The following is a 13,231-nucleotide window of genomic DNA, read 5'->3' as shown; positions in this document are numbered from 1 at the left end:
GCAGTAGATGTTACCAGTGCATGAATGTGTGAAAAAGGACATGTATATTCATCATGGGCATGCTTAGATGGCATTGTTGGTGGGGTATTTTTTCAGTATCCAGAATGGCTGTGAGTAGTTGTTGGAATTTGACAGGGTCTGCACTCACACTCTCAGTGAACTCCATTGTCATGGACTGCAGCAGCATTCAGGGTAGATCATAGGAAGCTGCACTGCAGGTGCAGCCTACTCTAAATGGGTACTAATTTCTGCCTGAGCCAGATGGAAGCAGAAGAGCTCCTCACACTGCTCTTTACTCCCAAAGGTGGTTAAGCACCAGTGTTTATCTTCTATAAGTTGGTCTTTGGTAAGTTGCACGTCTGGTTGCGTTATAGGGCCAGCTTTTTGACAGCTGTTTATCTCATTTATTAATCCACATATTGGGAAGGAAAACAAAAAAAGAAATTAAGTGAAGATGCTGTAACTGTGTTATAGTAAGTGCCAAGAGAGCATCTGTTGGGAGTCTCATTCTCAGCATGAAGAGCCCACTCACCTGTGTGCTCAGTCATGTTAGTGGCTGCTTGGGTGTGAGACAGCAGGCTGGCAAGAGGTGGTGTTGCCTGGAGTCAAAATAAAAGCTTTCCAAACCATTTTAAAGGGCTAATATAAAGAGATGTTCTTTAATTCAGGTGCAGAAAACATAGGTAAGAGCACGTGCGGTACAGGATTTGTACAATTTTTATAAGGTTAATTAATTAGTGTAGTTAGCAGGTAAATCCAGTAGTTTCACCCTTGGGCCTGCCCCTTGGAGTGTCTCCAGGAGGTTCTTTGCCCTCTATCTTGTTTTGACTCTCAAATGCTGGTGCAAAACAAGATGTCCTTGTTCTTTTCTTGAAAATAAGACTAAATAGAATTTCAAGAGTGTGACATAATGTATTAAAAAGGGCTAGCTATTGAACAGCTAAGAAAGTGCTAGAAACTATAAAACTATATATTAGAAACCTACAAAGCTACAAATAGATGAAAAAACTACAAGTCTTTAGGTATCAGTGGGAGAATTCCCGTGGCAGGTCTCTCAAGGCATGTGCTTCAGCTGCCAGCTGCTCTGTTCCATCTCACACCTGAGAGGTTGTTAGGGCAGCAGGGTTTTTTGTAAAAAACTGCTGCCAGAAACTTCACCTTTTGGGTGCTTATTGCTCCTGTTTTCAGCAAGAAAGGGGTGTCCTGGACCTTGCTTCCATGTAATGTTGTAAAAAGAAAACTGCATTGTTGATGACGAAGTTTTATTGACTTGGAATTGCAAAGTTCATTTTCAAGACTCAAGAGTGAGAGCATGAACTGGCCTGAGCCTGCTGGAGACACCATTATTTGTTTTACTATTTAGGCTAACAAAGGAGCAGCAGCTAATGACATTTGTTTCCAAATTATGACTTCTGTGCTACCATTTTTTGTTGTCCTAGCTTTTTTTACAAGTTAAAATTTGGAGTTTTTACTAATAATAGATGAAGTAGGAATTGGGTGAAATGAGGGCAAAGGCCCAGATGTGCCCTGAGGGCAGGCTCTGCTGTCAGCAGAGGCCAGTTGTCAGTGTTGGAGGAGAAATGATGCACTTTTAAGGCTTTGTGTATGTGACAGCATTTGAAAAATGAGCAGGAAGCAGATTCTGGATGTTTGGTAGCATTTGCAGGTTTTGCCTGGGATGACCAATGATGTGTGGTGGATGGGGAAATGGGGTGGCTCTCTGTCTGGAAAAAGTAAACTGTGAGCTATGTACTGGCTGCTATTCTGCCAAAATAAGTCTGTAAAGGCAAAATGAGCTGCTTTACATTCTGGTGACACCCTGTGTGTGTGTTCTGGAGTGCACAAACACCAGGAGTGTTCCAGGCCTGCTGGTGTGCACAGGCTGGCACAGCCCCTCATGCTCAGGAATGCCTGCAGATGTGTCTGCAATACACAGATTGGTGTTTCCTGTCCACGTGCTGTTGGAGTGTGCAGAGAAATGATTGCAGCATTTGGTCCTGGGTTTCAGTTTTAAAACCTTTCCAAATTTAGTGATTTTTTTTCTGGATTTGTTTGGGTGACATTACTCTAGGATCAGTAAAGAGGAAGAGGCAGGAATTTTTACTGGATGACTCTTGTGAGATGAGACTTGGTATCCTTCTGCAGCAGAAATTAAAATACCTTTTAGGGGAAAAAAAACCCCATCCAGTTGCTGTTGCCTTTAAGTAACAGTTTTCATCTCAAGGAAACTTGCTTCAGTAGAGGGATTTCAGCTGCTCACCATGCCCCCCTGCACAAATGTTTGCCTCCATATGGGTCAGACCATCCTCTGTAGCCTCCTGCAAAAGAGAGCTTTGCTCCCAGTCCAGGTGCAGAGGTGAGCAAGTTGCAGAGCTGCCTGCAGTGTGACCCTCTCTGCCCCACCCTTGGCAGAGATGATCTGGAGAAGATCACAAGGAGTGATGGAGTCTTTCCCATCTCAAGGGGATGACAAGTCAGGCACCTTCTGCCTACTTCTGTCCTCTCTGGGGCAGAACAAGTGCACTTGTTACCCGTGATCATGAGTAATAAAAACTGCCTTCATTCAGCTCTAATGTACAAATGAGCCCCCTTACCCCACTGTGTTCTCACATTTGATTAAATGCTGCTCTCCAGTTTTGGAGAGTTAAGTGTGTAGCATCTGAAGTAATTTCTCTGGTAAGTACAGCTGCATTTCATACCTGAACAAACAACATCTGCTGTGTTTTGTTGTTCTCTGCATACTCTTACCTCTTTTGGCATTTTAGCAGCAAACCTTTTCCTACTCCTCTGCATCTAGGACTTGTATTTTTAACATTGTTTTAATCAGTGCTGAGCAGCAGATATTGCATTGAGGTTCCTGGTTTCTTGCCTCTCTTAGTAAGATGGAGAATAGGGGAAAATTTCAAGGGGTAGGAAAGTCCTGTTTGTTTGAGTTCAGGACAAAGTGTGAAAATGTCATACTGGGGTATGCGTCACTGTACCTGCAACAAAAGTTTTCAAAGTAATTTCTTTTTTCATTTTTCACCTCTTGCAGGGGCTGAATGTGTTTGGAGCTCAGATGTGTGTATTAAATTGCAGACTGCGTGCTCTGGGGTGTCGTTCTTATTGGGCCTTTCTGTCTTTTTTGTTTTGCTGCCTAAATGAGGTATCTGGAAAAAGGCAAGATCTCCCTTGTCTTAAATATCCCACAGGCCATTTCAGCTCTCAGAGCAACAGGTAACTCGCCAGCCAGCCTTCTCTGGCTCTTGCACCCTGTTCTGTAAACTGATCTTCAGCATTTGGACTCATTCAGCATTTCCCTGGCTGGGCATTCTGGAGTCACTCTGGTGGAGCAGCTTTGTGTTATGCTTTCCCCATGAAGCCATTGTTTGCTGTGACCTTTTCTGGGTAGGGCTGGTTCATCTGCTGGCAGCTGTACAGGACTGGGGAGGGCTTGGGGAGAGGAGCTGCCACTCGCTGGGGCTGTTGCTTCCTGCATTGCTTCAGCACATACTGATGCACCCCCTGTACACTGTCCAAGGGAGCAACAAGGTGTGAGGAGCAGAAACTTTGGCTGGCTGGAGCAGTTTGGGAGCCAGGATGTATCTCCCAAGTCAGGGTTCAAAGCTCATGTTTGAAATCATCTTCTCTTCCCTCTGTGTATGTCAGCATCACGGCTGTGATTTCAGACACCTTAGCAGTGGTCATTCTATTGCACGTGCTTTTTCCTTCCATCTGCTCTTCAGCACTTGCAGAGGGAATAACTTTATTTAATAATAGAAGCGATTACTGTCTGGAGAATGTTATTTGGGGAGGTGTTTGTTCAAGGCTTCACCAGTGCAAAATCAGATGTACAGTCCTTGCAGTTTTGTGCATGGTTCCAGAGCTGCTGGCATAGGATGGTGCTTTTTGTTTGGAGACCTGCAAAAGTCAGGGCCTGTTTCCCATTCTGGGGTGCTCCACTCAGAGCTGGGCATCACTTGAGCTGTGCTGACTCCAGCCCTCATTCAGCTCAGGGAGGCACTCCCAGAAGTGATCCAAGCCAATGTGACAGTGCTCGTAGACTTCTGGAGAGGTTGCACACCATCCAGCAGCACCTGGCCTGCTGCTGTCACTTTCATTGCCCTCATTTCCTCTGTTGTTCAAAAAAAAAATCTCACTGCAAGTCTACCAAACTGGGTTGAAACATCTTCTCTAAGGACATTCTTTCTGCTGTTCAATTCTGTAAATCCCAGTAATGTTCTTTTCCTTGCAACATTTATTAATGCTTGTAACTGCAAATGCTACACTTTGGTTCTCTTCCCTGCTCAGTTTAATTCTCTAAAAATGTTAACCAAAGAAGATTCCCTTACAGCATGAAGGCAGTGCTATATTGTTCACTTTAAATCTTTCCTAGCAGCACTTACCCTTGAGTAAGTGATTTCCCTTGAGTAAGGGATTTCTATTGTCAAGGGTCTTGATTTGTCCAAAATTCTTCCCTGGTCAACCTGTATTTTTTAACTGCAGTTGAAAATGTTGAGGGTTTATTACACTGAGTACTAATGAAGAGGAAATACCAGTCCCTGCTTTTGTTGTAACCAAACCAAGTGCCACTGAGTGAGGAGCTCAAGAAGAATTAAGAAAAGACTGAAAGGACTTCTAAGACACAGGAAAGGCTGCAGTGCAGGCTGTCCAAGAAAGAATTGGTTGAAGACAATTATTTTTAGGTTCTCTTGACAAAGCCTTTCAGATAATTATTACCTTGGTGCATGCACTGGTTCTGGCACCTCCTGTTTATTGTGGTTTGAGGAAGCAGCATGGGGCTCACAATAACAGCTCAGAGCTTCCCCAGTGACACTCTGGCCAGGGGCTGGTTCCATTTTTGGTGACATTTGGAGGTATTTCTGTTCACTTGGCTGTGCCTGCTGCATGGTGAGCAGGGCTGCCCTGTACCAGCTGCCAAGGAGAAGGAAGAACTTCCCTGGCATCCCAGGGCCAGCTCTGGAGAGAGGAGGAGAGACTGACAGCTGCAGACTGCAAGTTTCCCTGTCTACCAGGCAGTGTGATAATGGAATAAAGGACTCACAGTACCTACCTGCACTCCCACCTGCCGTGGGACACACACACTATTGCATTGAGCAGAGATTGGTTAATAAAGAAAATAGGGTAGCTTAGTGAATTTGGGTGGTTATCATCTTGAGGCCTAAGTGTGTAAATGCTGTGGAATGCAGGGTTTGTTTTAAGTCATTATATACTAAATAGCATCTTTCAGTAATGTACCTGTGGCAGATTTCAGTTTATACTTTCAGGGAAATTCTGTACTCTTTTGTGTCTCTCTTTCTCAGCAGTAGTTATTACACCTGCATGTAAATGATGTAAATCCCACCTGACCAAGGAAAGTGTTGCAAATGCAAAGTGTTTGACACTGTCCCATATGACATCCTTGTCTCTAAATTGGAGGGACATGGTTTTGAGGATGGGTGGATGAAGAACTGGCTGGCTGGCCACAGGCAAAGAGCTGTGGTCAGTGGTTTATGGTCCATGTGGAGGCCAGTGATGTGTGGGATCAGCAGTGGGGCTGATACTGTTCAACATCATGGGCAGGGGGGATTGAGGGCACCCTCAGCGAGTTTGCTGACACCACTGAGCTGTGTGGGAGGGAAGGGAGGGATCCAGAGGGACCTGGACAGGCTGGAGAGGTGGGACTGTGCAAACCTCAGGGACAAAGGAAAGTGCAAGGTCCTACACCTGGGTCTGGGGAGTCCCACATACACAGGTTGGGTGGAGAAGTAGTGGAAAACAGCCCCATGGAGAAAAACTTAGGTTGTGGTTGATTAAAAACTCCCCATGAGCTGGCACTGAATGCTCCCAGCCCAGAAACCAGTTGTGTCCTGGGCTGCATCCAAAGGAGCAGGGGAGGAGGGGATTCTCACCCCCTACTCTGCTCTGGTCACTCCTGCACACAGTTCTGGTGTCCCCAACATAAGAAGGACATGGAACTGTTGGAGCAAGTCCAAAGGATGCTGTGAAGTTGATAAGGGAGGACTGGAGCACTTCCCCTACAAAGGCAGGCTGAGAAAGTTGGGGCTGCTCAGCCTGGAGAACAAAAAGTTGTGTGGAGACCTCACAGCAGCTTCAGTGTGTGGAGAGTGCTACAGGGAATCTGAAAAGGGACTTTTCATCCAGAACTGTAGTGATAGGGTGAGGGTAATTGATACAAATTGAAAGAGGGGGATTTTAGTTTAGATATTAAGAAGATTTTTTTTTTTCTGTGGGGATTACGAGATACTGGAATAAGTTACCCAGAGAAGCTGTGGCTACCCCATCCCTGGAAATGTTCAAGGCCAGGTTGGATATGGCCTTGAGCACCCTGGGTTAGTGGAAGGTGTCCCTGCCCATGGCAGGGGAGTTGGGGCTAGAAGATCTTCAAGGTCCCTTCCAACCCTTTACCTTCTATGATTCTGTGATTCTCTGTTTCTGAACCAGGACCTGTTTCAGTGCAAATGCTGAGTGCTGCAGTAATTAACTCCTGTTGGCATGTGTGTTCCAGGCAAACAGATGCAATAGTTGTGCACCAGTACAGATATTGCATGCTGTAGGTTGAAGTTTGCAGCAAAGCATGTCTTGCATTCCTCCAGTGAAAGTGCTTCGTTAGTGTAGCCCTGCATGTGAAGTGCTAAAGTAAGGAATAGCATGTCTCAGTGGAAGAGCCACCAGCTTATTTAATGTGCATGTTCTCAGTGAGAGATCTGTAATAACAGGTTAATTTTACATTACAGTACTGAAGTGCAACAGAAAACACTTGGAAGTTGCACTGCAAATCATGCATTAATTGATGGTACTTAAACACAGCTAATCTAAGCTTTAAAAGTTGTCCATTGCACAGAGGCACAACATCTTTTCTAGCACAGCACCAGGGATTCTGGCTCTCCTGCTTCTAAATGCTGCACTACTAGAAATACTAATTAAAAATTCAAGGGAGAGGCTGCTTTTCTGCACCAAGAAAATAAAAGTAGATATACTGGATATGAGTAACTTGTCACTGTTTTGGCTTGCTGTGTCAGCCCTCCTGTGTGTTCTGCAATGAAAAGGGGATCTGGCTGTACCCAGCATGAAGAACCCCAGTGAACTTAGAACTCTTAGAGAACAAACTTAGAGGCTTGTTGCTGCCTTCTGTGCAGTGCTGAAGCCTCCAGTCTCTTGATGTCAACAGGCTCTTTTAGACACTAGCTTGTGTAGAGCCAAAATGTTCCTGTAGAAGATTTCTCTGTAAAGCTGTAGCAGCAGTCAGGCTCAGCATGGCACTGTCCAGGCAGGAACTGAGAACCCCTGGTGCTGTTGGCTCCTTGTCCCTTCCTCAAGCTGGGACCAGAGCACTGCTTGGCACCTGGGGGAGCCTGCAGGGCTGGGCTGGGCTGCTGGGCTCAGATTTCAGCAATGTCAGTGGCCCTCAGACCCTGAACACACCATGTGCACTTGGCTAGCAGAGCCCCCTGTCTTTCCATACATTATACTCTGCAGGATATTGAAATTAGGATAATTAACAAAGGTCTAACCTGCATACAGGTTAGTCTGATTTGGTCCCTGTTGGCCACATTTCACAAATACTGAGGGTGCCTTTGAGTCAGCTGAAACAGAGGTAAAAGCAGCCAGCTCCCTTTTCACTGTGGTTCTGACTAATAGTACATGCAGAAAAATGAATAAATAAAATGGTGAAATGGAGGTGTATTTATAGAGATCCATTTATAGCCTTCATTCTGTCCTTACATTAGCAGGCTGGTGCAAGAGCCAAAAGATGTGTGGGTGTAAGTCTGTGCACAGTAGCTACAAACTGTCACTGCTGCTGCTCTCAACTCTCCTGACATGTTTTCTTACTTTTATTTACTTGGGCTTTGTTGCATTCTTTCACTTGTAGCTGGTAGCATTACACAGACTTGCATCTCTGACACTATTTTTGTACTATACCTTTGTTACTTGTCCTTTCAAGTTTTTGCAGCATCACATGAGCACTTGAGCCTATACACGCTTAGCTAAATCACTTTTTTTTTTTCTGTAATCTGCTCCTTTTGCAGGGGACTTCCCCTTGCAGGAGCAGAGGGAAGACACACGGAGGCAGGTGGGAAAGGGATCTCACTGCAGAGGAACTCCCTGCAAGCAGAGGCAGAGCCAGCCCCAAGCACTGCTGGGCAGCACAGGAATGCCTTTGGATTTGGTCTGGCTCCTTTGCACTGCACACAGCCAGGTTCTCAGCCTGAGCAGAAGGTTTCCTGCTGCCCCAGCTCCAGTGCAGAGCTCTGTTTCACTTGATGGGATTGAAGTGATTCCCTTCTTTTCACCCTTTAATTTAATTTTTAACTCTTTCAGCTTTCAGTGATGGTTTAGTTCTTGTGTTGATGAGTTAGAGGAGTAATGTATGGCATGCATTTGGCAGAGTTGAGAACTGGCCACATCTAGGAAGAGTGACTTCCACACTGTAGGTTCATCTCCCTTGGCACACAGCATCCAGCATCCTGCACTGCTGGGACAACACAAAACCTGCTGCCAACAGGTGATAAAACACAGGGGCACAGCAGCTGGAGTGCTCGTGAAACAAAGTGCCTTCCTTCACACCCATACCAGTTCTTGTGCTTGTACATAAACACTTCCTTCAGTGAGGCTCTCAATAAACTCCAGGCTTCCTTTCCAAGCTAGACAGGCTGCTTTTCCCCCACTGTGCTGTCACTGCCTGAGCACTGTGTGGAGAAAAGGGTCAGCACTGAGCAGCCCCTGAGCAGCTGCGGGGTCAGGAGGGGACAGCAGTCCAGGGAGCCCCAAGCACTCAGGCTGACACCAGAATGAAGCCCAGCTGTAGCTGCCAGTACTGGGGAAAAGCAGTGGAAGCAGGTGTGTCTCTCCAAAGGTGTTTGTCTGGGATCTCCAGTGGCCCATTCCTGCGCTTCCAACTGTTTATGGTGTTGGGAAGGTGTTGCCTTCCTGCCGTGTCTCTGGGAGCTGCCTCTTCTGCACGGGAGGCTGGAGTGATGAATCCTTTTGATTGTTCTGTCTTCAAGAGATGTGTGCTGGAAGTGTTACATAGCTCCTCTTTGTTTTTTCAGAGTGAAAGAATTGAAAAAGGCCAAGGAACTTGAAGATACGCAGCAGCATCCCGTAGCAATGTGACATTGCTTTTCAGACTGTTTTCATTTTCTGTTTTTAGCAGAGACATGCAACAACAACAAAAATACCCACTGCAGTTCTGGAAATACCAGCTGCAGGATTTTAACAGTAATGTTTTGGTCATTGCATTTGCACTTTCATGGACAACTTTTAATTTGTTCAGCAAGACATCTTGGAACTCAATCTTCTGTTGGATCGTGGGGAAAACAAGACACCAGGAGGAAATCGTGAGTTGCTTCATTCTCCGAGGAGGAAGGAAGAAGCGATTAATTATCCTTTTCATATAGGGCTGTATTAAACAACATGTGGAACTGTACAAATATTATACCAAAAATATTGTTCAGAAAAGGTGGGAATGCACAAGCAACACAAGAATGCTGTTCCTGCACCTGTCAGTCATCTCCAAGAAACTGAAGCTTTGAGAGTCTCAGTGGAGGGGCTTAGATCAGTACATCTTTATTGGGTCCATGCATCCTCATTTCCTTCGCACTCCTGTCCTTTGTGTTTTATTTAAACCTCTACAGCACACTTAATGCAACTTTTTAAATCTGCAGGTTTTTAATACATCCCGTGGGAACTTACAGGAGGGGTTTGGTGTATGAGAGACACGGGTATTGCATGAGGAATGGAGAGAGCAGCTTAAGCAAGTTTTACACTTTTTTTTTGTATTTTTACTAGAACCTGCAAACATATCAACTGTCATGTACTTTCTCTCATATTCAGCACTTTATTTTCTAGCCTTACCTTCATGTACTATTGTTTTAATTAAGTTCTCAAATAATTTGTAAAACATGTAGCTTTTTCTCTTTATGTACTTGTCAAACCTCTTGTCATTTTGCAGAGTCACGTACATATGTTGCCTGGACATTTTATGCCACCTAAAGATCAGTGGTGCTGCATTCTGGCCAGTAAATTTCTTATTTTGGCTACTTCATCAAAATCTGGGCAGTTTCTGTATATATAGAAGGTAGAAATGGAAAATGAGAAAAAAATATTTGAAAGGGAATATATTGATTAATTACTAAATATTTTATTCACAAAGGGTCAATAACTTGGCAAGATAAAATTATTATTTGTATAGTTTTGTCTGAATGAACGAGAAGAGTGTGGATGTATTGTTTGTATATATTGTATATATTAAAGAGATATGTGCATGAACTCAAGAAAAAGAAATGAACAAAGCAAAGCATTAGTGGCTATGGTCTGTAAAATGAAACAAAAACTTTATTTCACTATAAGAAACTTTATTTTAAATGTTCTTTAGAAGAACATTTTTGCTAAAGCATGACTAAATGGCAAAAAAGAGCTACTGTATTTAGACTTAGGAAAAAAAAGGCAGAGCAACATTACTTTAAAAAAAAAAAAAAGAAAAAAAGGATATGTTTACATTTGATTTTGGCTACCAGGAGTTTGATTCAGTTGGGTTTAATTTATGTATTCCTTCCTTCTTTTTTTTTACCCCCGTCTTTTTTTTCTTTTTTCTTTTTTTTTTTTTTTGCCAATGGTGCCAAGTAATGTGAATGCTAATATTGCTTAAGAAAATTAAGTTACTTTTGCAAAGCAGATAATCATAAGAGTACAAAAACCGTATCTAGCTTAACACCATACACTCACTCCAATAAAGAACACTTAGAATGAACATAAAATGAAAAAAAATAAATAAATAGTACAAAAGTAGAAAATATGTTTCACATTTTCATATCTCCTGCTGGAAGTCAGAAAATGTAATAAAAATTGCACAAAAAATTTTAAAAAATTAAGTAAAACTTAAAAAAAAAAAAGATGCAAACTGATCCTGTAGGGGTGTCATGGTATATTGCTATTTCCACATAGTGAGGAGCCAAAGAAATTAGATTTTTTTAAAATTGAGCTACTAATTTAAAACTGTCACAGATTCTCAACAATGGGAACCAGTTCTGATCTTCATTACACAGGAATGTAAGGGAAGAAACTCCTGAAGTCCGTGTCATTACTTGTGGGTCACGTACATGTGTCTGAGATCAGAAACTGCTCCTGTCTGTTTGTCTCGCTCGTGGCAGTTTAAAATTTCTGAATGAACTTGTGTAAATTTGAGATTGTTAGTTTTGGAATAGTTGTTCTTGCTTGATCCCGGCCACCAACTGCAATGTTTAAACGCAAGGCTTGTTGTGAAGCCAAAAAATATTCACACATAGGAAGCTTTGAAACTGGTGTCTTTAAAAGAAGAGTAAAAACAAAGATTGTGGCAAAAAAACTGGGGTCAGTGCTCTTGGTGCCTTTTCTATAATTGTACCTGTTTTTAATTACTTCTTTTCACTGCCAGCATTGAATTACAGTAGATGTGCTATAGCTCATTATCAGAATTCTCTTGTACATTTCTGAACTGCTGCTTTATGACCTGATTCAATTTTAAAAAAAAGGGAAAAAAAGCAAAACAAATGGCCTGGCGCTCGCACTGTGCCTGTGGGCAGCCTTGTAGCCTGATTTACTCTCTGCAATTGGAACCTTGACCATTAAATTTTCCTCTCACGCCAAAACAGAACAGGAGACGCTGAAGAATCTCCTTTGGAATGAATTGGAAATGCTCTGTATTAGTACTGGAAGAACTCTTGACATTTTGAAACTGAAATGTTGCACCCATTAACCAATACGTGACAATATAGAATTGATCTGTTCCTAACAAGAGTAGTGACCTCAGTGGAAACGTTTTAACTCCTTGTCTTTACAGAAAACCATTCAGTAATATACAGAGCTATTTCAAATTACTCTTCCAGATCCATGGGCCTGGTGGTGTATCTACTAATCCAGATCCTGCTTCAGCCAAACGTTTAAGGCTGTGCTGGCTGTGAGGCGTGCAGCAGTTCTGCAGCCCAGCCCCAGGACTCCTGCACGCCTGCAGCCAGGGCAGCTCCCAAGTGCTTTGTTGTGTCGGGCCGTAACCCTTCAGTGTGTCACTGGGCAGGGAGCAGCACTCCCCCGCAGTGAAGTGATCCTTAGAACCCTCTTCTTGGTTGTGGAACTTAACATTTTCACCTAAGATGTAAGTAAGTGCAGCTTTCTAGGAAAATTCAAATTTCCCAAGTGCCAGGAGCCAGATCTTCTGTCTTCTGAGAATAGAATCGCTCCTTTGTGAAACACATTCGACAGCAGTAATACTGTGTGAAAGAAATACAGAATATAACATGAACCCCCTCTCTGGTTGCACGCTTATGGCAGTTCCACACAATAGCTGGTGCCCAATGGGGGGTCCCCAAGACTTGCATGTAAAACTAGTATAGATGTCTTCTCTTTTGTAAGTTTTATTTTTGTAACTGTGCATGTAAAGCATCACTGAATCAATGGATCTGTTGAAGAACTCAGCTGCTGGAACCATGCAAAATGTTTTGAATTGCCCTTAAAATATGGAAAATGTTTTCTGAATGCTTTATATTCTTTCTGCTGTAAATTAAAAAAGAAAATTTCCCCATACAAAGTGTGTGCCTTCTTCTGAACACGTCTCTCCTTCTGAACACTTCTCTTCCATCCTACTTTGAGAGCAAAGTAGTCCTTTAGTTACTCTAAGAAACCACAAAAAAAGAAAAAGTTTCTACACAGCCTGCTGGTAAGAATATTGCATCTGATTTCTTAGGGGTTACGATGTGACAGTCCACAGCCTGCCCGAGCAGTGCAGCCCCCAGAGCTTTGTTTGCAGTTCCTCTTCAGTGGGCAGTCACTTCCAGGGTTTTTGGTGAGAAACCATATAGAGCTGGAATCAAAATGTTTAATCCTACCATGTACACAAAGCAGAGTCAAACGGCAGAGTTCAAGAGGGCTGCTGATGCAGAAACCTCAGGGGTCACATTTGATGATAAATTAACTGAGACACAGTAACTGTTGCACTAATCAAATATGTCACTTACATGAACTGGTCCTCGAGAACAAATCTTGTACCAGGCTACATGGCCAGCCCAGCAGGCAAAACCTGAAAGCAAGGTTTAATAATTAATAAATTAATCTGGTCTATCAGAGACTGTGTTAGTGCCATTATGAGTAAGCTCTTCCAAAGCCCAGCTCCACAACTGAAGACAAGATTTCAATAAGAGACTTTCTTCTTGACTGCAGAGGAAGTTTAATTATGTTTTTGTTTTAGAATAAATCA

The 13,231-nt window shown here is 43.2% G+C and overlaps 1 protein-coding gene across 11 annotated transcripts in view; it reads left to right on the top strand.

Annotated features, from left to right (window-relative positions):
* Positions 1-12,565, top strand: part of CAMTA1 (calmodulin binding transcription activator 1) — a 237,669-nt gene extending 225,104 nt beyond the window's left edge. For 7 of the 11 annotated variants that reach the window (XM_064397110.1, XM_064397109.1, XM_064397111.1 and 4 more), the window contains 2 exons: positions 3,035-3,216; positions 9,054-12,565. In XM_064397110.1, coding sequence (XP_064253180.1) covers positions 3,035-3,216; positions 9,054-9,117 — 246 coding nt within the window. In that variant the 3' untranslated portion in view covers positions 9,118-12,565. The remainder of the gene's footprint in view (positions 1-3,034; positions 3,217-9,053) is intronic. The other 4 variants (XM_064397114.1, XM_064397115.1, XM_064397113.1 and 1 more) reach the window with 1 other exon arrangement.
* The last annotated feature ends 666 nt before the right edge of the window (positions 12,566-13,231 follow it).

Source organism: Passer domesticus, chromosome 22 (genome assembly GCF_036417665.1).
Source record: "Passer domesticus isolate bPasDom1 chromosome 22, bPasDom1.hap1, whole genome shotgun sequence".
NCBI classification, from domain to species: domain Eukaryota; kingdom Metazoa; phylum Chordata; class Aves; order Passeriformes; family Passeridae; genus Passer; species Passer domesticus.
Note: the sequence above shows the minus strand (reverse complement) of the source record. Positions and strands in the feature narration are given on the sequence as shown.